This window comes from Talpa occidentalis, unplaced genomic scaffold (assembly GCF_014898055.3).
Source record: "Talpa occidentalis isolate TD23 unplaced genomic scaffold, MPIMG_talOcc4v2.1 talOcc4.3, whole genome shotgun sequence".
NCBI lineage: Eukaryota > Metazoa > Chordata > Mammalia > Eulipotyphla > Talpidae > Talpa > Talpa occidentalis.
In genome coordinates, this window is record NW_023603184.1 from 14,156,323 (window position 1) to 14,182,836 (window position 26,514).

The 26,514-nt window shown below is 45.4% G+C and overlaps 1 protein-coding gene across 1 annotated transcript; it reads left to right on the forward strand.

The window, feature by feature from the left end:
* The first annotated feature begins 9,746 nt into the window (after positions 1-9,746).
* LMO2 (LIM domain only 2) lies at positions 9,747-25,157 on the forward strand. Its single transcript, XM_037521952.2, has 5 exons — positions 9,747-9,805; positions 10,241-10,422; positions 11,173-11,392; positions 15,709-15,924; positions 20,682-25,157. The coding sequence occupies exons 1-5, from the start codon at positions 9,747-9,749 to the stop codon at positions 20,899-20,901; spliced, it is 897 nt and encodes a 298-aa protein (XP_037377849.1). The 3' UTR covers positions 20,902-25,157.
* The last annotated feature ends 1,357 nt before the right edge of the window (positions 25,158-26,514 follow it).

The following is a 26,514-nucleotide window of genomic DNA, read 5'->3' on the forward strand; positions in this document are numbered from 1 at the left end:
AAATCCTATTCCCTACATGTACATATTTGGAAGGCTCTGGGTAAGTTATTGAACTTCTCTGACCCTCAGTTTCCTTCTCTGTAAAAGCAGACTGCTGCTACTGCTGATCTCACATGATTGTTATTTGATTGAATAAGACAAAACATATGACATGCCTGGCACATAATAGATGCTCAATAAAAGTTGGCTATTCTTTGCAACAATAGGCCCATCTATTCCTAACTGTGATCTTTTGCCTGAATTACTCAAACGACAAATGCAAGAAATGCCACTTACTTGGCAATATGATCTGAGTTGAGTTTTAACAAATGAAGCTCTTCCTCTTGAAAAATAAATTCTTACAAGTCAGTTTCATGAGTAAGAATGTGAGTCGCACGAGTAAGTGTCCTATGACTACTACTCCTGTTTAAGCAGGTTGAAGATTTGGAAGGGTTTGGGTCTAATGTCCTCTCCTATCCACTGGATGTCTGGCTACCTGCCCTTTCTAACTCCTGGGGGATTTCTGAGGCCTAAAGGGAGGAGCAAGTACATGGGGAGAGACCCAAATAGAACACATGCCTTCTCAGACCAACCAGAGCAGCCAACTGAAAAGCCACAACAGCCTCGATAAGGGCCGCTCCTGATACACTGCCCTGGACATTTGGAGAAGGGGCCACTCCTTCCCATTTATAAGTTGGGCCGGTACATGACGAAGGGGAAAAAAAAAAAAAGCTGGCAGGAAGCAGCCTTTTCAACCAGTGAAGAAACCGTTAGCTCCATCCCTGAGCCCTGATGCCAAACCCGGCTGGTCCCACCCAGTCACGCTATCAAGGACACTCAGGCATCAGAGGGCCCTGGGGCATTTGTCCCTAGTTTATCAAGGACCGGTGGAAACAGTTCTCTAACTGAAGATAAAGAACCCCCCCTTTTTTTTTTTCTGTTTTCTCTCTCTGTGTTCACTCTACTTGTAGCTACCTACCAGAAGCTTCCTCTCATTTTCTTTCAGTAACAACGGCTCTAAAAAGAAGCTATTTTTCAACCTGGATTTGAAGTAACTGGCTGAGGCAGGTAAGTTGAGTTTCACTCATTCATTCCTTCAACGAATATTTATTGGGAACTTATTCTTGATTAACTGGGCTAGGCTCTTAGACTAACTTATGAGCAGATGGGGCTTAGAGTGTTTTTTGGGGGGTACTTAATCACAAAATACAGAATTGCAAATTGTGATCTAACCTGGCAATGAGTTCATATAGTGGAGGGTCTTGATCTAATTGGTGAGGGGTGAGAGGTGACGGGGTGTTCTCTAGGTAAGTAATAATTGAGCTGAGTATATAATAATCTTCTAGATTTCCCTCTTGCCCTCCCAGTGGGTGTTTCAAGGTGAAAAAGATGGCTCAGGGTCTGAAAAAGACTTTCTGTCTTTTCACATCAGTCCTATTTCCAATACCAAGTCACGATTATTCGACCCTTGTGAAGGTTAGGATGGAAATGACTTCTTGGAGTGATAGAGTAGCCAGCATAAACCTGCCAGGACCTCGTTCATGATTCAGTTCACTTTGCAAAAGTTGCCAGATAAAAGATATTTCCAGATGGAGGACCACGCAAGAAATACAAATGGAATATTTTTAAAAGCTCTTCCTTTGTAAGATATGACCCAAGCGGTCTTCTGCAAAATGATACAGGAAGCACTGTAGCCTGGAAGTGGGAGAGGAGTTGAGCTGGCTCATGAGCTGCCCTGGGGTCCATGGAAAGGGACTGTGGCCTGAAGGCTGATTTAAGATGCTCTACTCGAGGAAGAACCCCTCCTCCCAGAATGGATCCTGGGCCTGCTACAGTCTAACTTGAGGCTTCTCGGAGGACAGGGCAGAGAGCCGCATGTAAGAGGGCCGAGTTTCTTGAAGGATGTGGCTTTACATCATAAGGAACTGCACCCCTTATCCCTGTTGCTGAGCCGAGTGGGCTCTTGCGAAGAAGCTCATCTGGAAGTCAGGGGCCAGCACTGCCAACCCCGGCCTAAGTGGACAGGGTTTGCAGTCAGGGGCGACCTGAAGAATGTCTCAGAGCTTATGGGACTGGCTTCACCCTAACATTGGGATTACTAAATGGTTCATGGATGATTCTGATATGGTTGTGAGTTCCTGGAACAATAGGTAAAATTCTACACATAGGCAAAGTAGCATACCCAGGCATGGTCTTTACCTTTAACCAGGTTTTTGTTGTTGTTTGTGTGTCTATGTGTGTTAAAATATACATAACATAAAACTTACAATTTTTACCACTCCCAAGTGTACAGTTCAAGGGTACTAAGAAAATCTGCATTGTTGTACAACCCTCAGTCCTCCCAGGCTGTTTTTTATTTTCCCAAATGGAAAATCCGTTCCCATTAAGTAATAACTCCCTTCCCCCTCCCAACCCTCGCAACCACCATCCTACTTTCTCTACGAATTTGACTCTTCTGGGGATAGCAGATGAGTGGAAATCTCATAGTCTTTGTCTTCTTATCCATTTGACTTGGCTTGTTTCACTTAGCATAAGTTCTTCAAGGTTTATCCATGTTGTAGCGTGCGTCAGAATTTTCTTCCTTTTTAAGATGGACTAATACTCCATTGTGTGCATATACTACTTTATTTTTAAGCCCAGTCATCTGTTGATGGATACTGGGGTCACTTCTGTCTTAGGCTATCATGAATGATGCTACTATGAACATGGGCATATAGATATCTGTCCAAGAACCTGCTTTCAATTCTTTGGAGTCTATAACCAGAAGGGGATTTGCTAGATCCAGTAATTCTATTTTTAATTTTTGAGGAACTGACATACTGTTTTCCATAGTAACCACACCATTTTACCTTTTTACCAGTATACGACTGTTTCAATATTTCTACAATTTTTCCAAGCATTGTTCTTTTGCTTTTTTATTTATGATAGCCATCTTGATGGGTATGAAGTGGTGTCTCATTGTGGTTTTTGTTTACATTTCCCAGCTGACCGGTGATTTTGAGTAAGTTTCCATTGCTTACTGGCCATTTGTACATCTTCATTGGAGAAATGTCTATTCAAGTTTCTGGGTCCATTTTTAAGTTGAGTTCTTTGTTTGTTGAGTCATTAACTCATAAGTTCTTTACATACTGTGGATATTAATCTCTCATCAGATATATAATTTGCATATATTTCCCCCCATTCCATGGATTGCCTTTTTGCCTTCTTGGTAGTGTCCTTTGATACACAAAAGTTTTTCATTTTGATATAGACCAGTTGATCTATTTTTAATTTTGTTGTCTGCATTTTTTGGTGTCATCATAAAGAAATCTTTGCAACTTTTCCCCTGTGTTTTCTTCCAAGAGTTTTACAGTTTCGGTTACCAGGTCTCTCACTGACATTGCAGGGACCATCCTTGACAGTGACTTGGGTGAGAACTTTCTCACCAATGTAAAGAACTTGGTCTTTGTGAATGTCAGTGTGAATCTGGGAATCAGTAAATTGATCATTGGGATGTGATATTTGAAATCTTTAATTCAAAAAGAATTATTATTTCTAAAATTATGTGAATACCTTAGGAGCTCATGAAAGTAAAAATTGTAGCCTCTTTTCCAAAAGTGTAAGAAACTTTTGAGATGGCCAGATGTTGCACATACATGAAATTATCACACTGCAAGGCAGAATGTAATGAGAACCTAACTTAGCCCTAGAGCTGAGCCATGAGAACTCAGGAAGGGAATAGCCACCATGATTTTCAGGGGACAGAGAAACCTTCAGGGGAAAGGTGTGGCTTAAGCTGGGTCAAGTTAGTGGGCACATTTGGAGAGGCAGAGAGAATTGAGGAGGATTTTGAACCAAATGCATTTGATTGTCATTTACTGAGTACTTGCTAGTGTCCTCTGCCTGCTGCACACATTATCTTCTCCTGACCCTATATTTATGGTTGTCTCTATTTTATCACTGCAAGCACTGAAGCTCAGAGATTTGCCTATGATTAATGACCCAGATAGTAAGTTGTGAAGCAGAGACTTGAAACTTCTATTTCTTAACCACTTTGTTACTCTAGTACCAAAGTTCTGAAACACAGACAAAGCAGATACCCCAGATAGAGAGAATATGTACAGAAGAGAAGTATGTACAGAAAAGGGCACAAGCAGGATGTTTGAGATTAAGGAAGAACAGCCTTGTTGGGTGGGAAAACCAGGCTCCAGGGGTGTGGAATATCAAGTTAAATTGATGGCATGAACAGAAACATAGGGCACCTTTAATGGAAGCATGAGGATTTTGGTCTTTATCTGCTGGGAAGACAGAATCCCACATAGAATTTTAGCTCTAACATTCCAGCCCACCTCTTCCCTCTACCAAAATAAGAGCACTGAGGTCCCAAAAGAGTTTAAGCCACTTGCTGATGGTCACAAGTAATAGGGAGCCATTTCAAATTCTTGAGCAGGACGTGACCATAAAGATAGGTTAGTTTGGCAGTAAGATAAGTGAGTGGCAGCTGAAGGGAAGCAGAAAAAACAAAATCCAGCTGTTTCCCTGGATTTTTCTGAAAGATACCTCCTTCAGTAATGGGTATTTTTAGAGAAATACCATCAGCTCTCTTTCCCACTGGGGCTTGATGCTCAGAAAGGAAAGTGTCATAAGGAAGGTCAAAATTGCCTTCCACTGCCAGGTTCAGTGTCCTCAGCTAGACCCAAGTATAAGAAATCAGTTTCCCCAGAAGTGGCCTGACCCCTTGAGCCAACAGAAGACCTATCTAGAGGGCACGATTTCTGACCAGAAATCCCCAACTCTGAATAAAGAATAGCCCCCACTGCCATCTCTTTATGTCACGTCCTGAACATGAGGCTGGGCCAAACCTCTACAAGCCTAATTCATAGGAGTAGATACCAAGAACTGAAAAGATTAGGCTAGAGTTCCCCAAGCAAAGAGACTGACACCATCCTGCTTGGGCTGAGGCTTCTTTGTGGGAAATCTCCATTTATCCACCTATGTCCAGTCAAGAAAGGCCTGCCCTATTTGACAATCCTCCTCTGAGGTTCTCTTTCTTTAGTTGATTCTAATAATGAACACTATGCTAAACATTTGACATGTATGATCTCATTTTATTCCTACAACCCTGTGATAAATTATCCCCATTTTACATGTGGTAGAACCAAGTCTCAGAACCATCACATAATTTGCCTAAAACCACAGCTAAAAGAACCAGGACTAAAATATCAGCCTGTCAATCTCCAAAGCTGATGCCTTTACCTGTATAATTAATTGTGTTCCATGTATTAGTTCACTACCACCATGTGTCCTAGTGGGTGAGAAGGAGGGGGGAACCTGCAGGGGAGAATCAAGCTTCATGTGGGGACCTTGGGTGCTTCCTGACTCCACCTGGACCTGAATGTTCCTAAAAGTCATGCGCCTCAACACTTTCTCAAACCAAATTCTTGTAGCAGAATCTGAACGGTATCTGGGTCTTTATCTTTCTCCAAAAGTGATGCCCAAGGAAGACAGGGATCTTCCAGTTCCTTCTCAACTTTGACCCAGAAAGCATAGTGTGGGCATGCTTTTGCCAAGGGGAGCCACACTGCCATCTGTACCTTCATTCATTCAACAAATATTTATCGAGGGCCTATTGTATGCTGGACACATTCTAGGTGCTAAAGATACAACTTGGAAGAAGGCACAAAGAATTTGTAGCCTCATGGAATTTAGATTCTAGCTGAGTTTAAAAACCAAAACAAAACACACAAATAAACTACCAATATATATGTAGCAAAATGGACCTAATAATGACACTAGGAAGAAAAATAAAGCAAGAAAAAGAGATGGAGAATGATGAGAAGTGGGATTTAAAACATTCTTATGAGGGGGCCTCCCTGGGGGCGCAGCGGTTGAGTGCTGGGTTGTGAAGCTGCCTGAAGCCTCCACGGCGCTGGTTCCCTCCCTGGCTGCTCCCCGGCCACCGGAGGAGGGTCCCACATGGCGCACAGACCTCTCCTGCCACCCGCTGCTCCCCCCAGCAGTGTATTTGGGTCCTTCTGCCTGCTCTGCACCCTGCTCTGGCTCTGGTGAATTCTTTCACCCTCCCGCGCTTCTGACTGTACCCAGTGCTTGTGTAAATAAATAAATAAATAAACTTGGTTAGTTTTAAGGAATAGAAAAAAGGTCAGTTCAGTTGGATCAAGAAAGAGTGAGGGGGTTGTGATGGAGAAGAAAGTAAGGGCCAGATAGTCTAAGCTCTTTTAAATCACAATAAGGAGTTTAGATTTCAAAGGTGCTGTTCCAGGGTCTCAGGCATTGTGCGTACCTTCAGGTGGGGGTGCCTCTGAGTAGCCAGGGAGAGCAGACAGAGTGCATGAACCAGGAGCACAGGGCCAACTCAGTAAGTCAGCTCTGATTCACCCTTGAATGTGGAGCAGCAAATGAGTTCAAAGTCCAGTACCCTAGAGAGAAGGAGAAGGAGGGTTTAAGGGTAACAGAGGTGGAAGGAGCTGTTGACTCTATGTCTCTTTTGTCTTGTTCATCAAAGGGGACTTGAATTACCAATGAGTGTTCAAACATTTTAAAGCTGGAATCTCTGTGTAAGCAAAATCTTCCACAAAAGCGTACATACTATATGCCAATCTTCTTTCCAAGTACTTCATAGGTTTCATTTCACAGAATTGCTATAAGAGCTCCGTGACAAAGGCTCTCTGAATATCCCCCACCTTACAGATGCAGAAACTTAAGTTCAGAGAGAGTGAGAAACATTTCCAAGGCTAATAAGTACAGAGATGCTGGGGTGGAGCAGCGGTGCGTGAGGACCTCTAGGGAGGCACTTTAGTACCCCTATTGCTCCAAGGAAAAAGCTGAGAAATCAAAATTTCCAGGCCCCTTCCACCAGGATACGCTATGGGCTTACCTCCTTGGAGTGGAATTTTGACATTTGAGGGCAGTTACTTCAGCACTTGGTTTTATCTCTCGACTTCATTGTAAAAGATGACCTAGAAGTTGTGAGAAGAGGGAAAATCAGATGAATAAAATAGTAGCATGGTTGGGAAACAACAAAGTGGTCGGCAGGAACTATATGGGGACAGCTCCTGAATTTCTGGTTGGAAAATATGGGTTCCTGCAGCCCAAGGCCAGCTGATATTTTAGCTACACCTCAGTTCTGTAGCATCTCAGTCTCTGCGTGCCTGGACAGAGACCCAGACTGGCTGGAAGATGGTTGCTTCCCGATACGGTGGTTATTACTTCTGAAAGATGGGGTAATAGTAAGAGCTATCATTTCAGAGCATTTACTATGCACCAGCACTATGCAAAGCTTTTTGCATATATCATTCTATTGAATGCTGTCAAAACTCGTGAGAGGTGGCGGGCATCCCAGTGACCTCAAAGTTACTACGGCCTCCGTTTGACACTTACACAAGTTGAGGTTCAGAAAAGTAAAGTAACTTCCTGCAAATCACACAGCTCAACCATGTCTGCCTGACATCTGTGCTCATTCTTCTAAGACTTCATTGATACAGAATTTTTAAAAAGATTTGGGACTGGGGGAGACTCTTTCTTACTGTAGGGGAAACCTGGTTTATTCATCACTAAGGCTGCTTACATGTCCATCAACATTCTGTGAAAACATGTCCATCAACTGGCCCTGAAGAGTTTGGAAATAAGTTTGAGAAGCAGATGTCTGTTACAATTAAGTAGTTTAAGGAATTTTGCAAGAAAATTGAAGCCAGATGAAGATAAATCTTTACTTTTGTCCCCATACATGAATGTCACAACTAACAGGCATATCATGCAACGTGGAGAAAAATAAAAATGGTAAATTGTCATTCTGGGCATTTTTCCCTATGATATTTGCATTTCCATTTTGATGCAAAGTCCATTTTAGCAAAGAAATGTAGTCTTAGTCATTTGAAACTGCTCTTTCCAAATACTTGTAAATATAATAAGCACCAAGAGTAGATGATGCCAAGAGGGAAAAAAAACGATCCACCCTGGGTCAGATTTATGGTGCAGACTGAGTCAGTCATCTGACATTGACATTCAGGAAGGAAAAACCAGGAAAATTCTAAATTTTAGGGTATTTAAGATTTGTAAGGCATGGGGGGAGAGAGGGTAAGAAGGAATGAAATTGCATTCCCACTGGGTTGGATCAAGGACAGATTCTCCAACTCTCAAGAACCATTTTACATGTTCAAATCACCTCATCGTTACTGAGTCCCTCTTCCGCATGAGGCAGAGGATAGCAACAGAAGGGTACAATAGGTCGTGATTGCTTTAAAATTATTCATAATAGAAACACATTGTGGGACTTGATTCTAAATGTTAAACTTAAATTTGAGCAATTTAATTGCCCGTTGAATAGAAATGAAATCCCACCGGTAGGCAGTTATTTCTTACAACCACTGTGTGTGAAATTGAAATCTTAAGATACCATTTCAAATATTCACTTTCTCTAAGGAAGTTCTCCCCAAAGAGTTGTGAAAGATAAGAAACTGACCCAAACTCATAGGCAGTAATCTCTCTTTATACACTTGGGTCAAAATAGATGCATATTATTAAAAAGAAATGTTATGCCCCAAAGCTGGCCATTCTTAGGTTACCTCCTGGAAAGCAAGGCTATATTTAACAACTAACGTGAGCCCCATGCAAAACTGTAGCAAAGAAGGCAGCAACTTATCAAATTTAATAAAATCAAGCAGATGCAAACATATCATCTAGTCACCAAGATAGTGAACACTACAATGGGAAATGCTTATATGTTTTGTTTAGGAGCAATAAGAGATTAAGTGAAGAGACCCTGCTGTTTGCTTGTTAAAAATGGAATTGTCTTTTGAAATTCTGATTTTAAATCCCCATTTCACCTTTAAACTTAATTTCAAACTCTTTTTTCAATTTCTTTAACATTTGCCTTTTGTTATAACGTAGCAGCTGCCTTTTATGAGCATTTAATATATGCCAAATTCTCTCCATGCATTTCATTGCTTATCTGTTCTCACAAGCGTCTGTGCATACTTTGCATGTGTTCACCCACTTAATCCTCACAACAACTTATAATATGGGTTCTGGATCCCTATTTTACAGATGAGGATAGTGGAACTTCAAATTCCTGCTGTTAGCCCAAGTTCACCCAGGTAGGAAATGGTGGGCCAGCAGGCAGTCAGTCTGACTCCAGAGCCTCTAGCCAATACCGCCTCCTCAAATGAAGGAGCTGTTCTAGGCCACCTCGAGTGGATAAGTAGGAAGTCTAAATCACACCCATGCAGTTTGATTCCAAAGTTTTGGCATTTTAATTACCACATTAACTGGTTATAAGTAGGTAAATTGCTAATCCCAACCTACATATTTATCTTCATTTCTGATTATAAAGTGGTAGGTTACAAATTTATCACATAATTGAGGCTTGCCTAAACAGTCTAGGGGTTTTCTTTAATTATTAAAAACAAAAATGTGATCGGGAGAATGTCTTTTTTATATATTGAAAGTCTTGACTTGAATCCAAAGCTGCTTTCACACACACATACACCCACACACCCATACACACCCACACACCCATACACACTTTAATTACACCCATTAGGGACCCAAACTTTGAACATGGAGACAAGAAAAATAACAAAAGTATGCAGACAACAGTGAGTTCTAGTGATACTTGTGAAAAGTCAGTGATGATTTGGCTCTGATCAGGGAAAATGAAGTATCCAGAGATTCACTTCTGACATCAACCACCACTTTTCAGGGAAGCAGTGCTCATTCAGTGCCATCTTTAAAATGGGAAGAACATGTCAGTCTATTCCTATAGAACAATGGACTCTGAAATACTTCCTAGTCTCCCCATAGGACTTGTGACTGGCATCGTGCACAAGTAGGCCTTGAATAATAATTTCTGAACGCAATTATTCGCAAGGAACTCTGGCTAGGGCAGAGGGAACCAAAGTTTTTCTCCAGAGAAAGGCACTACTAGCCTCCTCTCTCCTGCATCCTTCCTTCTTCCTAGAACTTGCCTTGGAGATTGGAGTGCAAACCTGAACTCCCAAATCAAGTCTGACTTCTTTCTGTTTCCCTGACCCAGGGCAAAATAATCTCTCAAGTATTGCCCTCCATCATTGCAAAAACACTTTCTCTGCATAGAGTATTCCTGGCACTTTACAGGGGGCCAGTGTGTAACTGCAGGAGTCCGATTTTTGAAAGATGCTGAGGGAGGGAATTCTGCCGCCAGCAGATGGAGAGGCGACTCAGCCCTGCGTGGTCCCTCCCAGCCACCCTCCCGCCGGGATTAGCTGCCCCTGGCACTGCTCAGGCGCACCCCGCCCGTGCAGCCCCGGCTTGCGCGCAGCTCTGGTCTCCCCTCTGAAGCGCAGACAGTCTCCAGCCCGCAGCCTGCAAAGCCGCGCTGCCTGGGCATCCCCCTTGGAGCGTGCAGCGGACCTGGGACCTCGAACCCTCGGACGTGCGCGGTAGCCTCGGAACGCTTACATATCTGTCCGTGCTTATTTCCTATTCTTGCCTTTTCTTTCTTCCTTGAGCGACCTGCTGGTTACTTTCAGTCTTAGTTAAACCAAAGGGAAATGCGGCAGAGGGGAAGCCCTCAAGAATGGTTGAGAAGGCAGCGCAGTCCCCTCTCCAAAGAGAGGTGTGCGCGCTGGCTGGAGACTCTCCGGGTCCCCGCAGCTGGCCCCTTTAAGAAGCTAAGTCAGTCCTGATGCTGCTGTTTGTATTGCTAATCCCCAGGAGCCCCGTTTAAAAAAAAAAAAAAAAAAGGGAAGAAAAAAAATGGGGGGAGGGAGGGACCGGGCATCTGTCTCTTTAAATGTGATTTCCTTCTATTGTATTTGAATCGTGATCAGGAAAAAGGAAATGAAACCAGAGACAGAGGGAAGCTGAGCGAAAATAGACCTTCCCGAGAGAGGAGGGAGCCCGGGGAGCGAGGCGCGGTCCCCACCCCCAGGCCGCCGCCCCCCACCGCGCCCTGCGCGCAGCGACCCGGCTGGAGGTGCCCGGGGCTGGGGCGCTGGGCGGGCGCGCACGATCCCCGCGGGCGGCGCAGACCCGGCGACAGCGCGCGAGCCGGACCGGGCGGCGGCGGCGGCGGGACCGGGATGGAAGGTTAAGTCCTGAGCAGCGGCAGCAGCTGCTGCAGCCGCCCGGGGCCAGGCTGCGCGCCCGGGTGCCCGCCTCGGCCGCGGCGCGCCGGCTGCTGGGTGACTCGCTCTCTCTCTTTGGCGTTTGAAGGGAGCGCGGCGACTGTCCTTGAGCGCCGTGGGGCGAGCTCGCAGCCCGAGCGCCGGAGCAAGAGGAGGCGCAGGAGCAGCGGCGCCCGAGCACCCGAGGGGGTCCGAACCCCGGCCGCCGGTCAGCCCCGCGCCACAAAGGGAGCGCCCCCGCCGCCTGGCACGCCACCTCCCTCCCCAATGTCCTCGGCCATCGAGAGGAAGAGCCTGGACCCGTCTGAGTAAGTGTGGCCACTGCCGCTGTCACCCGAGGCGGCCATGGCCTCGCGCTCCCGGCGGCGGGGGAGCTGGGGGGCCGCCCCCCACCCCCCCTGGGCTCCAGGTGCGCGCGGGCTGCGTCCCTGTGGCTCCCTGCGCCGGGCACGGGGCTGCCCCCCTTCCGCTTGGATGGCTTCGGGGGACCCCTAGGAGAGAAGCCGGGCTGCGGGTGGCAGGGACTGGGGGTCGGTCCCGCGCTTCTGCGGGCCCCTGCAGACCACACGGGACGCTCCCCAAAGCCACCGCGGCCCGGAAAGTTTACACGCGAGCAGGCACAGGGGGAGCTCCGGGGCGCGCAGGTACAGTCCCAAGAGCGGTCAAGGCTTGATTCTGCCCCCCTTTCGCCTCCTCTCTCGCTCTCTCTTGAACCCCTTTCTCTTTGTCCACTTGATCTTGGGAAAAGGGGGGACATTTCAAGTGGAGGCCCCCCATTACTGAATGGCCCACCTCTGCGTCCGCAGGGGGAGAGGCTGCTGGTTGCACCTGGGTGGGCAGGTAGGGGGCCGAGCGGCCACCTAGGAGCTCTCTCAGACCTCAAGAGACTTAGGGCAGAATGCGGGGTTATTCTGTATGTAACCCCTCCCCTCGAAGTCACTGGGGGGGGGGGGCGGTGAACCTCGAAAGTTAGTGCCACCTTTTGCTTACAGGTGAGTTTTTCTGGGTGGCAGAATTCCATAGCATTTATCATATCTCAAAAGCATCTGGGATCAGGCAACCCAGTGCTCTGAAGAGCTTTGCCACAGTTGTTGCCTGATCCTCTTACTGGTTTGGAATGTTCCCCACTGCCAGCCTGTGAGTCTAGCCCATTCCTCAGCGTTAACGTGGGGAAAAAGGGGTGTTTAAGATATCATTTTCCCGTCAACGCAAATGCCCTTTTAAGATTCATTAGCTGTCTGGTTTTGAGAATTTTTATTCCTTTGAAGTACCCATCTAATCCTTTGAAGGGATTTGTTACACAGACCAAAGGAGCTGGTTAATGACTTGTCCATTTGTGATTTTAAGAGGCATTTGTTTTGTTTTCTCTTTTGCCTTAAAAAGAATTGTGCTTTCTTGATTGAAGTCACCCTCCCCCATCCCCACTCCCAATTTCAGCCTTCTGTGGTGTTTATATACCTGGGTTTTACCCTCAGTCACCAGCGTGAAAGCTCAGCCTGTTCTCATAAAACACAGGAAGTGCCATGATCCAATGAGAATATAAACATCACCGTTCAGTCTTGAAGGAGCTACGTTTGTTCTAACAGAACAACCTGTAAGGAGCTAGGTTTGTTCTAACAGAAACCCCAGCTTCCTTAAATTCTCAGGTGAAAAGTAACATACATTCCTTTTTAAAAGAATATGTCTATGCAAACAAGGGGTTTCAAGATAGTTTATCCACTTTTTTTCTCTTCTTTCCTTTTCTCTTTTTTTTCTTTTTACAAACCTAGCATTACAACTTAGCCCTGAGTTTCAAAGCCTGGGCAAGACCACAGTAATACAGTAAGAGTGAGCTGGGTGAGCTGGTGCCTCCTGCCTTTTCTACCAGCAAAACTTAGTCACTAAAACCTTTTATTAGAAGATAAATCTGTAGGTTTCAGTTCCCTGAAGGAAGTTTGCTCTTTTCAAAGTTTGTGATTTTTTCAGAGACTAGAAAATTGAAACATCCAACCTCATAACACAGCAGGCAGCTACTAAAGGATGCGCAGCTACTCCATCCGCTTCACCCTGTGCCCAGTGAAGACTGGCTTTGATTAAAGATGGACCAGCCAGTTGAGAAATTACCGGGACATACTTCCCCCACCCAGATCTCTTGGAAACTGTCAAGAAATTATTCCAGAAACCCAGACTGAAGTGATATTCAGGTGTCATCATCAGAGAGGCTCTAGGAAAATGTAAAATATTAATTTGAAGGTGAATCCCTTCAGTTATTGGCTTGGAACGTCCTCCCAAGATAATGTGATTTATCATTAATTATAGGAAGATAGATAGAGCCAATATCTTATCCTGTCCATTCCTATCTCATCTCAGGCCATTACAATTGCTCTTTTGCTTAACACTTCTGCTGCAGACTCTCCTGCTAGATGCTTCATTGTGTACTTACTCAAAGGGTCATGATGATAAGTAGCTCCACATTACAGACAGCAGCTTACCTAGGCACATGCAGATGAAACATTTCAACAGGAAGATGGCCAGAATTCATGAACACACAGGTTTCCTCTGTCTTGCAATCAGTGGCCCCTGCTGCCTCCCTGTGAGTAACAGGAGCAGTTCATTTTAATTCCAGGCAGTTTTGCACCAGCTAAGTGCAAATTCTCCTCTTTCACAGTTGGTTGGCAGCATCAGCATCAGGGCACCCAGTGTGGTTGAGGTTCTGTGAGTGTTTTCAGAAGCCCAGAGTGAGACCAGGGGCTGTGGAAAGAGAAGAGATGCAATTCTGAGGTGATGCATGTGCAAATACTGGGGATATTAGCTACTTCTCAGAAGGGAGAAAATCCTTATGGATAACCTGTGCAAACAAAGAAAAGCACGCCAGGCTTCAGTGAATTCTTGAAACTATTTAACATCTTGATTTTTAAAGAGCAAACCACGCTGGATTTTGCATTTCCTTGTTCCAAAAGGCAATAAGCTCGCGAAAGCCCCATCCTCTTTCTGCAATGTGTGGCTTGGGTTCAGCATCCCTCAGTGTTCTTAGTGAAGTGTGTGCTCTGCAGTCACCTCAGGCTATCAGAGTGTGTTGCAAACACTGGTTAGCTAAGCCTCATCACCCCTAAATGCATGGGTGCTGAACAGTGTGGGCATAGGCATGAGATCACCTGGAAAGTTAGTGTCAGCTGGAAATCAGAGACATAGATGTATGCCCTCAGTGTACCAGTGGGGCAATACCCTTTGGGGATTTCACAGTTGGAAACGCGTCCATTTTTAAATCATAGTAGAGTTTTAAAAAATAGGTTTGTCTCTGAGTAAAGAGCACTTGTTTGTTGTGACACATCAACAAGTACTGGGATTTTTTAGTGCCCCATTTGGTACTGGAATCATTTCTTCCACCCCTTGGTTTTCTTTTGGCAAATAAAGTTAGTTATTTAAAATGTTAGTTAGGGCCTCCCCGGTGGCGCAGCGGTTGAGCGCTGGGTTGCGAAGCTGCCCGCGGCCTCGGAGGCGCCGGTTCGATCCCCGGCTGCTCCCCGGCCACCGGAGGAGGGTCCCGCATGGCGCGCAGACCTCTCCTGCCGCCCGCTGCTCCCCTCAGCAGTGTCCTTCGGTCCTTCTGCCTGCTCTGCTCCCCACTCTGGCTCTGGTGAATTCTCTCACCCTCCCGTGCTTCTGACTGTACCCAGTGCATGTATAAACAAAAACAAACAAACAAATAAATAAATAAAACATGCCTCTATTAAAAAAAAAAAAATAAAATGTTAGTTAATTAAAGTCAACTGGAGACTCTTTTTCATGAAAGAAACTACAGCCTGGATGGAAATTGCAGAGGCTATTTAATTGCCTTCTGCTCTCTTGAAAACAATCATTGTCCTTCTCCCCTTTTCTTCCCTAAATCAACTTTATCCAAATCAGCTTTGCCATTGTAAAACTTTTGTATCCTTTATAAGTTTCACAATGCTCTCAGTCTGGGATTTTCCTCCAAGGATTCATTTGGTGTGAAGGATGGTATGTGGGGTTTCTGTAAAGAAAAAACAAAATAGTGAGAATTTCTATTATATCTAGATGGAACTTCCATTTTGGATAGAGAAAGCAACCGACAATAATTTTTAGTCACTTTGTTTTTTCTTCCACCCCTTCTGCTTTTGTGAAGTTGGGAAGGAATTGTGACAGGATGACTTGGAGATTCAGTTGGGGATTTGCATGCTTTTAGCCCTCTGGGCAATCTGCTGTCCTGGCAGCCAGTAGCCCTTTTAGTCCTGAACCCCAGTGAGGTTTTCAGCAGTGCCTTTAGGCCCTAGGGTTGGGGGGGTGTGGAGAGGAAAAGAGGAATCTTGAAGATCAAGAAGGTGAGTAGGAGGAGCAAGTGGGAAAAAACGAAGGGAGACCTGCATGGCACTGGGCTAGGGTTGGGGAGCAGCACCGGCCACAGTTGACCTGTGGCAGGATGGAGGCTAAGGCCAAGTACCCGTCCAGGACTGGACACCCTAACCCAGGACTGGCTGGGCCTCCCTGCAGGCTGTGCTGTCCTTTCTCATGTCTCCACACAAAAAAGCCAGTGAAGTCCCCTGTTGGGTCTAGAGCGATTCTTGACCCCCCCCCAGTTCTTGTATCACCAAGATGAGGTTGTCCTTAACAGTTGTCTTCTTTGCAGGGAGCCAGTGGATGAGGTGCTGCAGATCCCCCCGTCCCTGCTGACATGCGGCGGCTGCCAGCAGAATATTGGGGACCGCTACTTCCTGAAGGCCATTGACCAGTACTGGCATGAGGACTGTCTCAGCTGTGACCTCTGTGGGTGCCGGCTGGGGGAGGTGGGGCGGCGCCTCTACTACAAGCTGGGCCGGAAGCTCTGCCGGAGAGACTATCTCAGGTATCTGCCCTTCAGCCCCTGGGCGCTCAGTGGGGAGGTCACAGACATGGAGTCCGGGTCTGTCTCCCCCAGCCCCTGCTACCTGCCCAAGGGGGACAGGCCACTGAGACCGAGCCTCAGTTCCCCACATAGGAGCCAAGCTGACATTTCTTCCTATGTGACCAGTGGGTTCTCAGGAAGACCGTCCGTTACGGTAAAATACTAATATTTTGAAGGCAAGAGAAAGAGGAAACCCGTAATTCAGATTACAAGTTCCCTTTGGGGTGTCAAACAAAGGATAGCATTGGGGACAAATACACAGGGAGTGTTATCCTTTGTAAGTTTGAAGGTAGGTTCTTAATGCTCCCAAAGATACGTCGAGATTGCAGATATTCTTTTGAATGACTCCACTAGTCTGTGATGAGAAATTTAAGAAAAGAAGCATGTTTTCCCCAGCCTGTGCCAGTCATTTGCCTGTTATGGGGCCAAGGATCTCCTGTCAGTTGTAGGTTGAGTCCTGGCACATTGATTTCCAGATCTTTGACCTCAAGTTGTGAAACCTTCCTGAACCCCAATCTCTTCATCTGTAAAATGGGGAGAGTAATAGGACTGAGCCCAAGGAGAAGGGGAGCATTAGAAGGGAGGATCCTATAAAGTACCTGCCTAGATCCAGCAGTATCCATAGTTGTCAGCTTCTTGTGTAACTACCCCTCGTGAAATTATAATGAACAAAGAGATGTATGAATGGGAAAGAAAAATAGGAACTCCACAGCTCCCAGTGAGACAGGAGCCAAGGACATGTCTGATGCCCCAGGTCATACTATTTATATTGGCCATGGGAATTTTCTAGCAGGCAATGAGTGCCTTTGCCAGAATCTTCTAGAATCCCAGTTTCCTATTAGCTGCTGTGGCGGTAACTCCATGCCCTCTACTGTCAGATCTGTTCAAGTGCATAGCTGTCAGTTTTTCTGCCATCTTCCTGTGGCAGAGGGTCTGTGGGGCATGCAGCTCTAGTACATTAGGACCACCTAACCCGTGGAAGCTTGTTCAGACTCCAGTGCCTTGGCTGCCAGGCCAGCTCTTCCTCCCTTACCTGCCCTCAGAGCATTTAGCATTTAAAAAAAAAAATTGCAGGCAATTCCAGTAAAGGAAGCATATCTGTTTACTCAGAGGCTGATAAATAAGCTTCCCCACCTCCCCAAATTCCCTGTTAAGTCCTTGCAAATTTGGTGGTTCAGAAAAATAAGCATGGTTTTCAATGATCATGATTATAATCTTGACCAATTTTCTTTAGTTACAAGAAAATAGAGCTGGGAGAAGTAGAGACATGATTTTGCTGGCTAGTTTGCCAAGTCAGTGCAGAAGCAGATGCGTAAATGATTCCCATTGGGCCCTCTGACTGCATCCCTGTCAGATCATTTGAATCTTATTAAGTGAAGTGCAGAGAGAGTGAGGTCAAAAGAACCTGGCTTTCCCCTATCTCTATGGTTTTATATAACATTCAAGAATAAACCCGGTGCTGCCTGGGCTTGTTAATCTTTTCCATTTTTAAAAAGGAGAGAAAAAAATAGTCTGGGAGAACCCAATGTTAATTAACTTGTGTCTTGGTGACATGAAATAATTCTTCTGCCTGCTACATTCCTAGGCAACATGTTAATTAACTGCGTTAGTGCAGGCGTTTCCAGCCATCTTTTAATATTTATATTATTGTTATTAAAATGGGCAGGAGAAAGCTTAAGTTGTGACACCTCTCAACAGAGGGAAAAATCATGTGTTACTTTAGGGGTGGTCTGAAGCTGTAGGCTTTTGTTTACTTATATCCCCAACATCTGACTGGCCGTGTTTTGGAAAAAGGCAAGTTTGAAGAGTAGCTAGATGGGTCCTATTTAGATGGGATTCGGCCTTTCCTCCCCCTCGGACAGCTTCTCCTCATGAGGATTTCCAATAGCTGACTGGCCTGTTGCAAGTCCTTGCCAGACTCTGAGCCTCAAATATTCATGAGACCCCCCCCATACAGAAAGTAAACACTGGCTGCTGCGTTCTGTCACTTGGCACCTAGCAGTAGTTGCTAGCTTTTGTGACTGCCTAGTCCCCCCCTCAGATCCCTTTGTACTAATTTTCATCAATGTTTATGCACAGCGCATGCCTTCCACCTCCCCACCTGCCCTCTCAGAAAGGTTTTACTTTCAACAGCCAGCACCTACCTCTGTTGGCCCTCCAAGTATCTGCATGCCCCAGGCCTCTGAGGACCTGGGACAGTGGCTGGTATTTACGGGAGCACTGAGCCTGCTCCCTTGGGGGAGACAGGGCAACTTGGACTTGTACCCCAGATTTCCCTTGCCATCAAACTAGAGCTCCCCTCTGAGTGATTGTGCCTGAGATCACAACTTTGCTTACCTTTAAATCCTCGCCTCAGGGTCTGCTTCTGAAATTGCCAGCCTAAGGCATCCATTCACAGTGCAAGAGGTGAACGCTCCAGCTAGAGAGCCAGGTTCTGGTTTTTTTCTCACTGTGAGTAGAACCTCAGAATAGCAGAGCTGGAAGGGGCTTCAGGGCCCCCTTGCTTCATAGCTGAAGACCCACAAGTCACTTGTTCTGGGGCACCTGGCTAGAGCTGACCCTGAGTCCCGAGCTTGTGTTCCAAATGTTTGTCCTTCCTGCTTCACCCCCATTAGCTGCCTGATGTGTGTTGTAATTTACCCCCAGCTTCCCTTTAATAAACGCTCTTCTTCTTTAAGGGTCACACACCCCAGGCAGGTGGATTCATTCCTCACATACTGTTTCGTCAGCCATCTCTCCTTGCTCATGCCCAAACTCAACTTACTGAACAGTCAGGAAGCCAGAACTGTCTTTCCACTCTGTGACCTCCAATGTGGCGCTTCCCTACAGCTCTACCATCTGCTACTTTGGGATAAAATCTTCTCCCCCAGTAATGAGTTTGCTCCCAGGTGGTGCTTTGAAAACACTCAGAGATCTTCAAATGGAGAGTGGGATTCAGAGGGAAATTAGTTGGCCCCGGCTCTAGGAATGAGCTTTCTACCCACAGACCACATCTTCTTGATTCCATTAATTTTGCCTAAATATTTCAGAATGTGTCAACCGCCTTTATCTCCCCTACAACCTCTCCCAGTATACCCACCGATTCTCTGCTATTCTGAAGGGAGTGAGAACTTCCAGTGAGAACATTTACCTAAAACAGTCCTAAAAGCTTTATGTGGAAAGGATCTGTTAACAGATCCTTTGTTGTCACATATGTGTGACTTCCTGTAGCAAGACTGGTAGAGCTGGGCATATACCTGAGATGTGTGAAAGCAGAACCAGCACTGGCTTAGCCCTGGTCCATTGGTACCCTGACATGCTCCCTTTGATTTTTCTGACAGCTGAGTGTGTTCGATGCTATGATCTCTGCCATCCCACAAGCTCAAAGGAATAGTTCTCACCAGGGTGACTCAGGTACTCAGGGCTAGTCCTAGACTCTGAATCCTAGTCTTCAATAAAATGCCCGTTTTATTGCATTCTTGGCCATTCCCTCTCAAAGGGGGCCCCATACCCCCTCCAGAGTTGACTGAGCCCCTCTCTAAATAATCATGTAGGAAGGACCTTTGTAGCTTAAGGTGGAATCTACAGCACCCCTTCCCACAGGTGGGATTAGTGACTTTGATATGCTAGAATCTGGGGCCTCAGAAAGATGCCCATTTTATTGCATTCTTGGTCATTTCCTCTCAAAGGGGACCCCACACCCCCTCCAGAGTTGACTGAGCTCCTCTTCTAAAATGTTCTACCAGCACCTGTGCTATTCTACTCTTGCACAAACTTCAGCTTGATTCTCAAACTTCAGCCTGCATCAGAATCTCCTGGAGATAAGCATGCATTAACACATGACTGCTGGGTCTCCCGCCTGCCTCCCTATTAGAGAGGTCCGAGAATTTGCATTTCTAAACGTTCTCAGGTGATACCAGTAACACTGGTTCCAGAACTAGACTTTAAGAACCTTGGTGGTGCTGGCCTCCACCTTGTTGCACACCCTACCTTGGTCACTGAATATTGCTGGAAATAAGCAACTGATCAGCTGGGATTTAGGAGAATCTTGTCAATGCAGAAGAAAAGATTCCCCAGAGATTCATGCCCAGAGGGCAGCGAGGACCTTGAATAAAGATCTATGCAGTGTGGAGAGATGCATTTACCCTCCAGATCTCTGAGGCAGGAACAACTGCACCCCATGTTTTCTGTCCAACCCTCTGTGTCTTCCAGAAGCTGGCCCCCAGCAAATAATCATGTAGCAAGGACCTTTGTAGCTTAAGGTGGAATCAACAGCACCCCTTCCCACAGGTGGGATTAATGACTTTGATATGCTAGAATCTGGGGCCTCAGAAAGATGCCCATTTTATTGCATTCTTGGTCATTCCCTCTCAAAGGGGGCCCCCAACCCCCTCCAGAGTTGACTGAGCTCCTCTTCTAAAATGTTCTACCAGGGAACACACCCTACATGCCTAACCTCTTAAATCATTATAGCTGAGGGGCTCTTCCAAAGAGGAGGGCTCCATGGCAGCCCTACGGATGGAGTGATTGCTGCAGGCAGGGAGAGAACTCAGAAGGGATGGGTGACGCCAAACACAAATGGCATGGACTCCAGCTTTGTCCCTTCTCAGAAAGGCTCCTCCCCTGGGCCCAAGCCTCACCTGCTTCCTGACACCTGCTGTATGCGCCCATCCGCCAGCCCTTGCTCCCAGCCTTGCCTCTGCTGCTGTCTTCTTAGCTTTCCTTCCTTTTCTCTCCAGGCTTTTTGGCCAAGACGGTCTCTGCGCTTCTTGTGACAAACGGATCCGTGCCTATGAGATGACAATGAGGGTGAAAGACAAAGTGTATCACCTGGAATGTTTCAAATGTGCCGCCTGTCAGAAGCATTTCTGTGTGGGCGACAGGTACCTCCTCATCAACTCCGACATCGTATGTGAACAGGACATCTACGAGTGGACTAAGATCAACGGCATGATATAGGCTGGAGTCCCCCTACCCCACCCCCACCCCAGGGAGGGTATCATTTCCCTGAAGTCACTGTCTCCATGGGGGACTTCACTCACAGGCACTTGGGGGACTGGAGGGTGGGATGAGGCATTTCTTAGGGGATGGTAGACTCTCACTGGGCACCAAGATGCAGCATCCAAGGGACATATGGAAGGGACCATATGTAAATGTGACAAAAGGAACATCCTGTAGGGAGCACTTATGGCCCCTCTGTAGTAACTAACATGGCTAGCGAAAGAGAAGTGGGCGGCGTCAGGTGCTGTGGACCTTCACGTCTGCAGACAGAGACTTCTTAGCAGGTTGACCTTTGAAAAAGAAAGATGTGCAATTCTTTCTTTCCTGGCTTTTATAACAGCCCTTCCTGGCTTTTATAACAGCCCTGTCCCGGTCACTGTCCTCCACACACTGGAAGGACAGAGGAGAGTGGTCATCCTTTTATTCTTGGCCACCCTCCCAAGGCCTTAAGCTTTGGACCCAAGGGAAAGTGCATGGAGACAGATTTTAGATGCGAATGAAAGCTGCAACTTTTAACCAAACAATTATTTAAAGCAATGCTGGTGAATCACTGTTTTTAGACACCTTCATTTTTGAGGTGAGGCGTTCCACAGATTGTTTCTATACAAATGTAAATCTAAAACAAAAAGTCGCTCAACTATTTTATTATCTTAGATTATATCAAACTATTTGTTGTGTGTAGTTTAAAAAAAAAAACAACTCTGCAAACAATAAAAAACAACCGACTAAAATGCAGTGTTGTTTTTTTTGATAATGACTCACAATTTGGGGTGGCAGGAAAATGGCTTTTTATATTGTCACAGAGAAGTAAATAAGCAATTTACTTTTAGGTCAAATAAAAACTTGCGTTTATTGCTTGGGTTTATACCAGGCAGGCACGTTTCTATATTACTAGCAATTATGTAACAGGTCATCATGTAGCTCAGAGGGATGTAGAATAATTAAATTGTTATTGTAAAACCTGCATTTCACTTGAGCGTTGTACAGAATGAACGGAAGGCAAGATCATTGCCTTTGGGAAACCTGTAACCTAGAAAGGACACAAAAGCATAAAACAGATTCCCTTTGGGAGAGAAGGTAATTACCTAGTGTGAAATGTGGCAAAGATGCTGAGCTTGACACTTCGATTTTTCCAAGACGTGTGTCTCAGGGTATTTTATGACAAGTGGTTAAGAGGACCTTACTTTGAGGATTTAAAGCAGGCACCTCTGAGTGTTTGCCTTGCACCCTATTCAGGCTGCCATGAACTGACTCAGAGCACCACCTGCTGGTCATCACCTCAGCGCCCTATTTCAAGAAATGTCCCAAGGAATGACAAGCCTTGGTGAATATACTGCCTCATTAATTCATAAAAATATTGACCAGTACCAAGAAGTCTTAATGTGTTTAATCATCATGACGTCATCAACTGACTCGCACTCTACAGTTAATTAACTGATATTCCTTTAAGACCTTGGTCACTGAGATTTGGTTTGTTTCTTCTTCCAGAAGAGAAATAACGAGGAGTCCCTTGACCTGTAAGACGCTAAAAGTGGTTGGGGAATTTGGCTGTTTAAGGTGGCCTACTTAAAGCAAGTCTAATTATATTGCATTCCAACTCTCTGGGAGTCAGCAGCTACCAAGGAGGGGACACTTGTTCTAAGTCACCCGTTCTCAAATTGTGGTCTCTGAACCAGCAGTATCAGCATCACCTGGGAACTTATTAAAAGTCAAGATTTATGGGCTCCACCCCAGACAGTGAATCGGAAACTCCGTGAATGGGGTTCAGCAATCTGTGTTTTAACAAGTCCCAAGGACGATTTTGACTCATGCTCACTTTTGAGAATGGCTGCTTTCACACATTCCCCAGTTAGGAAGAACACGTGGTCTAAGTGAGTAAGAGCTTATATTTGACACAAAGACAATCCCTGAGTAGTGTTTCCACAAGTCGACAAACCTTGTTTAGCCATTGTCTCTAAACTGAAAAATCTTAGATAATTTTGTCACTCAGCTAACCACTGTCACCTACCAGATCACAATTCAAACCATCATTCATAACCAGGTTGACATGAATAATAATAATAGATTTTAGCTATGCAATTATGAGCAGTGGTTGGTAAAAATTTTAAATGATGCTTGCTTTGGAAATGCGAATTTTATTCTTAATCCCTGTGGTAACACAACACCTGCGCAATGCAAGAAATCAGTCGACTCCCTTGTCACCCTGCAGAAAGCAACAATGAACACATTCCACGTGTTAATGGCACCATTTTGCAGAATTGCAAATGCACAACCTGAGTCTCCATGATAAGTCACCCCAGAGCCCTAATGCCTAACCCACAACTGAATTTGAGAGGAAAGATATGTGAGGAGACTTAGCAAGGGACCAGCGCTCAGACTATCCTGACAGCCCTTGCCTGAACCTGCAACCCACACGCCTTAGACCCGGAGTCAGGGGAACCAGATACCCACTACCCTGGTGCAAGTCTTGATTCAGGAGTTTGCTGAGACATTTTGCTTCCTCTGCCTCTTTCATGTCTCTGGCCCAAACCAGCTTCCCTTTATTGCAGTAGAACTTCTACTTTTCAGGGAACCTTGGAATCCTACAAAGTTAAAACAGAGCCTTGGCTAGGAACTTTATCATCTGAAGACTTGGGTGGAATTGCAATGTTATGACTTCTTTTTCTTAACAACTTTCAGGCACTGACCATGTGCCAGGCACTACTTGAGGTATTTTACAAATATTATCTCCTTTAATCTACACAACAACCGTAGGTGGCAGTTTCTATTTATTGTCCTCTGCATTTTACTGCCAGGGAAACAAGCATAGATAGGTCTTCAGCAATAAATGACAGAAGTAGGCTGTAACCATGGCCCTCATCCTGGTGCTCTGTTACCTTTCTCTTAGAAACCTGAAGCTCAAGTTTCTCATCTGCAAAACAGAGACAATTAATACCTTTCTCCCTAGGTTATTTCAAAACATTTGAGTTCAGCCTAGCCAGAAATATAACCAAAACACAAGATTAGCACCATAATAAAGATAAGTAAATAGTACTATTATAACACAGATAAGGGAACAATTAAATCAGCCCAGGGGTGACAGTCTGGGGGTCAAGAGTAGGTGACATTTCAAATGACCTTGGATCAGAAAGGAGGTTACACAGGCAGGAACAAGACTCAGAGATCTTGGGGCCTCCCTGATGGCACAAGAGGTTAGGTCTCAGCACTATGAAGCTATCTGCAGCCACTGCAACACTACTTCAATCCCCAACCAGGGAGGTGACCCACATGGTACAGCAGACCTCTCCTGTCTCGCCCACTTCTCCCCTAAGCAGTGTATTTCAGTAGATCCGTAGATCTTCCTGTTCTGTTTCCCACTCTGTTTCTGGTGAATCCTCTCCCCACCCCAGCTCTTGTTTGCATAAATAAATCAATCTTTGTTTAAAAAAAGACACAGAGACCTTGGCCTTGCAGAGCAAGTAGTCAGGTGAGCCCAGAGCTTCCCTGGAGATGGTGGTAGCAGTACTGGGCACCGGCTGGAGAGTGGCTGGGGTGGGAGGTAAAAGGGTTTAAACTCTGGTTCTGTCATTTTCTGGTGGGATCACCTCTGATTGTCAGTCCCCTTATAGGAGGATACTATCATGTCAGGCACAAGATCTTGACACAGTGACCATTGCTGATTTGACATTGAACCCTCTGCTCCAACCCCTCCTCTTCCAGTGTGCCGCCTCTTATAAGCGGTTTTCAAACTCTAGTGCTCAGGAGTCTCCTGATTAATAAGAGAGGTTGTCAGTCTGAAGGCCCCTGGACTGTCCTACAAATGCACAGAACCAGGATCTCTTAGGTGGGACCCAGGGGTCTACAGGCCTGCAAGCAATCCCCTCCTTTGCTGTTGCAGTTTGTGCAGGTTATTTCCTGACTTGATTAAGCTGTAAACGCTAGAGTTCCTAGAGGGCAGAGACAGTGTCACCGCTTGTCCCTATGACCAGACCCTAGCACTTGCCTGGCACCCACTAAGCATTTATGTGTTAATGAAATAACTTCTTGACTCCCCTCGCAGCTTCCACAGCAGTTCTTGCCCAAAATATTTTCTTTGATTTTCAACTCTGTTCTTTTCTTTAAAATTTCATTTGGTAAGGCGGCCTTGTCTCAAATTAGCCTGTGCATTCTTCAGCATCGCTTACAACAATTAGGCCAATGTTTTCCATATGGGAAAGAAGGAATAAATATTTAAGGGATGGGTAAGAGGGAGGGCTGGTGAGACTTTCCACAATGTTGAGACTGAATAGCAAATAAAATTCAAAATAATAAGCATACCCCAGGAATCTTGGGCAGGAGAAATGGAGGTATAATATGAACCTGGAACATTTTATTATGCCCAAATATAAGGAAGTGCTAAAAAAAATTTACATAAACATGTCACAAGAAGTCAGATTGGAAGATCTATTAATGGTCAAATCAGGGACAGTTTACCAAAATAATTAAGGGTAGTAATGAGTTATACACCACTGGGGGAGAAATAAGCATTCATGAGCTGATATCAATAATAAATAAAAAAGCAGACTCTTGAGGGCCTCCCCAGTGGCACAGCAGGTTGAGCACAGTGCTGTGAAGCTGTCCACAGCCTCTGCAGTGCCAGTTCGATTCCCGGCCAGCCAGGGAGATTCCCACATGGTACAGCAGACTTCTGTCTCACCCGCTGCTCCCTTCAGCAGTGTACTTCGGTCCTCCTGCCTGTTCTGCTCCCTGCTCTGTCTCTGATGGATTCTCTCACCCTTGCCTCTGGCCTGTACCCCAGTGCTTGTATAAATAAATAAATCTTTTTTTAAAAAAAAGCAGACTCTTGAGTGTCAGCAGCTAAATGTAAAGAGAATGTGGGGGTTGAAAAAAAAATCATCATTTACAACTGTCATAGTTAAACGATAACATCAAGAAGAATCATCAATAGTCACTAAATTCAACAAGGAGCAAGATCTTGGGTGATCTTCAAGTGCCATCCCAGGTGCAAGGAGAAAACCAGTCATCACACAGGAGAAACTGGACAGTACCTTGACCAGGTGGCCAATGAGGGGCAGATGGACATGTGCCTCCAGATGTGACACCCTCAAGGACACAGCATCACTCTTTAGTATTCCACCTGAGAATGCATAACCTGAATCTAATTATGAGACAAATTCTCTTCTCAAAATGATGAACGTTATACTGAAAGGGAGGGGAGAGGTAGTGATTTCAATTCTTCCAAAACGCCCGTGTCATCAAAGACAACGACAGGTTGTAGGATACCTGACAACTAAATTCAATGCCTAGATCCAGCACCAGAGGGAAGGAAATGCTCTATAAGGCATCACTGGATCAGGTGAAAAAAACAAAAAATGAGTGGGCAGATTAATTCAAAGAATGGCATAATTGTTAAATTTACAGTTTGATAGCTGCACGGTAGTTATATGAGAAGATCTCTGATACCGGAAAATAAATATACACTGAAATACTTAGGAGTAAAGGGTCATGACATATTTAACTTATTTTCAAACAATTGAGAAAGAAGTTATGTGTGTCTGTGTGTGGAAAGAGAATGTAAATGAAAGTAAATGA

What these genes read in the sequence shown, in the direction of transcription:
- LMO2 (XM_037521952.2), top strand. Translation starts at nt 9,747, where the DNA reads ATGGACTCTGAAATACTTCCTAGTCTCCCCATAGGACTTGTGACTGGC. An exon ending in CTCGGAACGCTTACATATCT is followed by an intron (nt 10,423 to 11,172) that starts GTCCGTGCTTAT and finishes TGGCGTTTGAAG; the next exon opens with GGAGCGCGGCGACTGTCCTT. An exon ending in TGCCGGAGAGACTATCTCAG is followed by an intron (nt 15,925 to 20,681) that starts GTATCTGCCCTT and finishes TTTTCTCTCCAG; the next exon opens with GCTTTTTGGCCAAGACGGTC.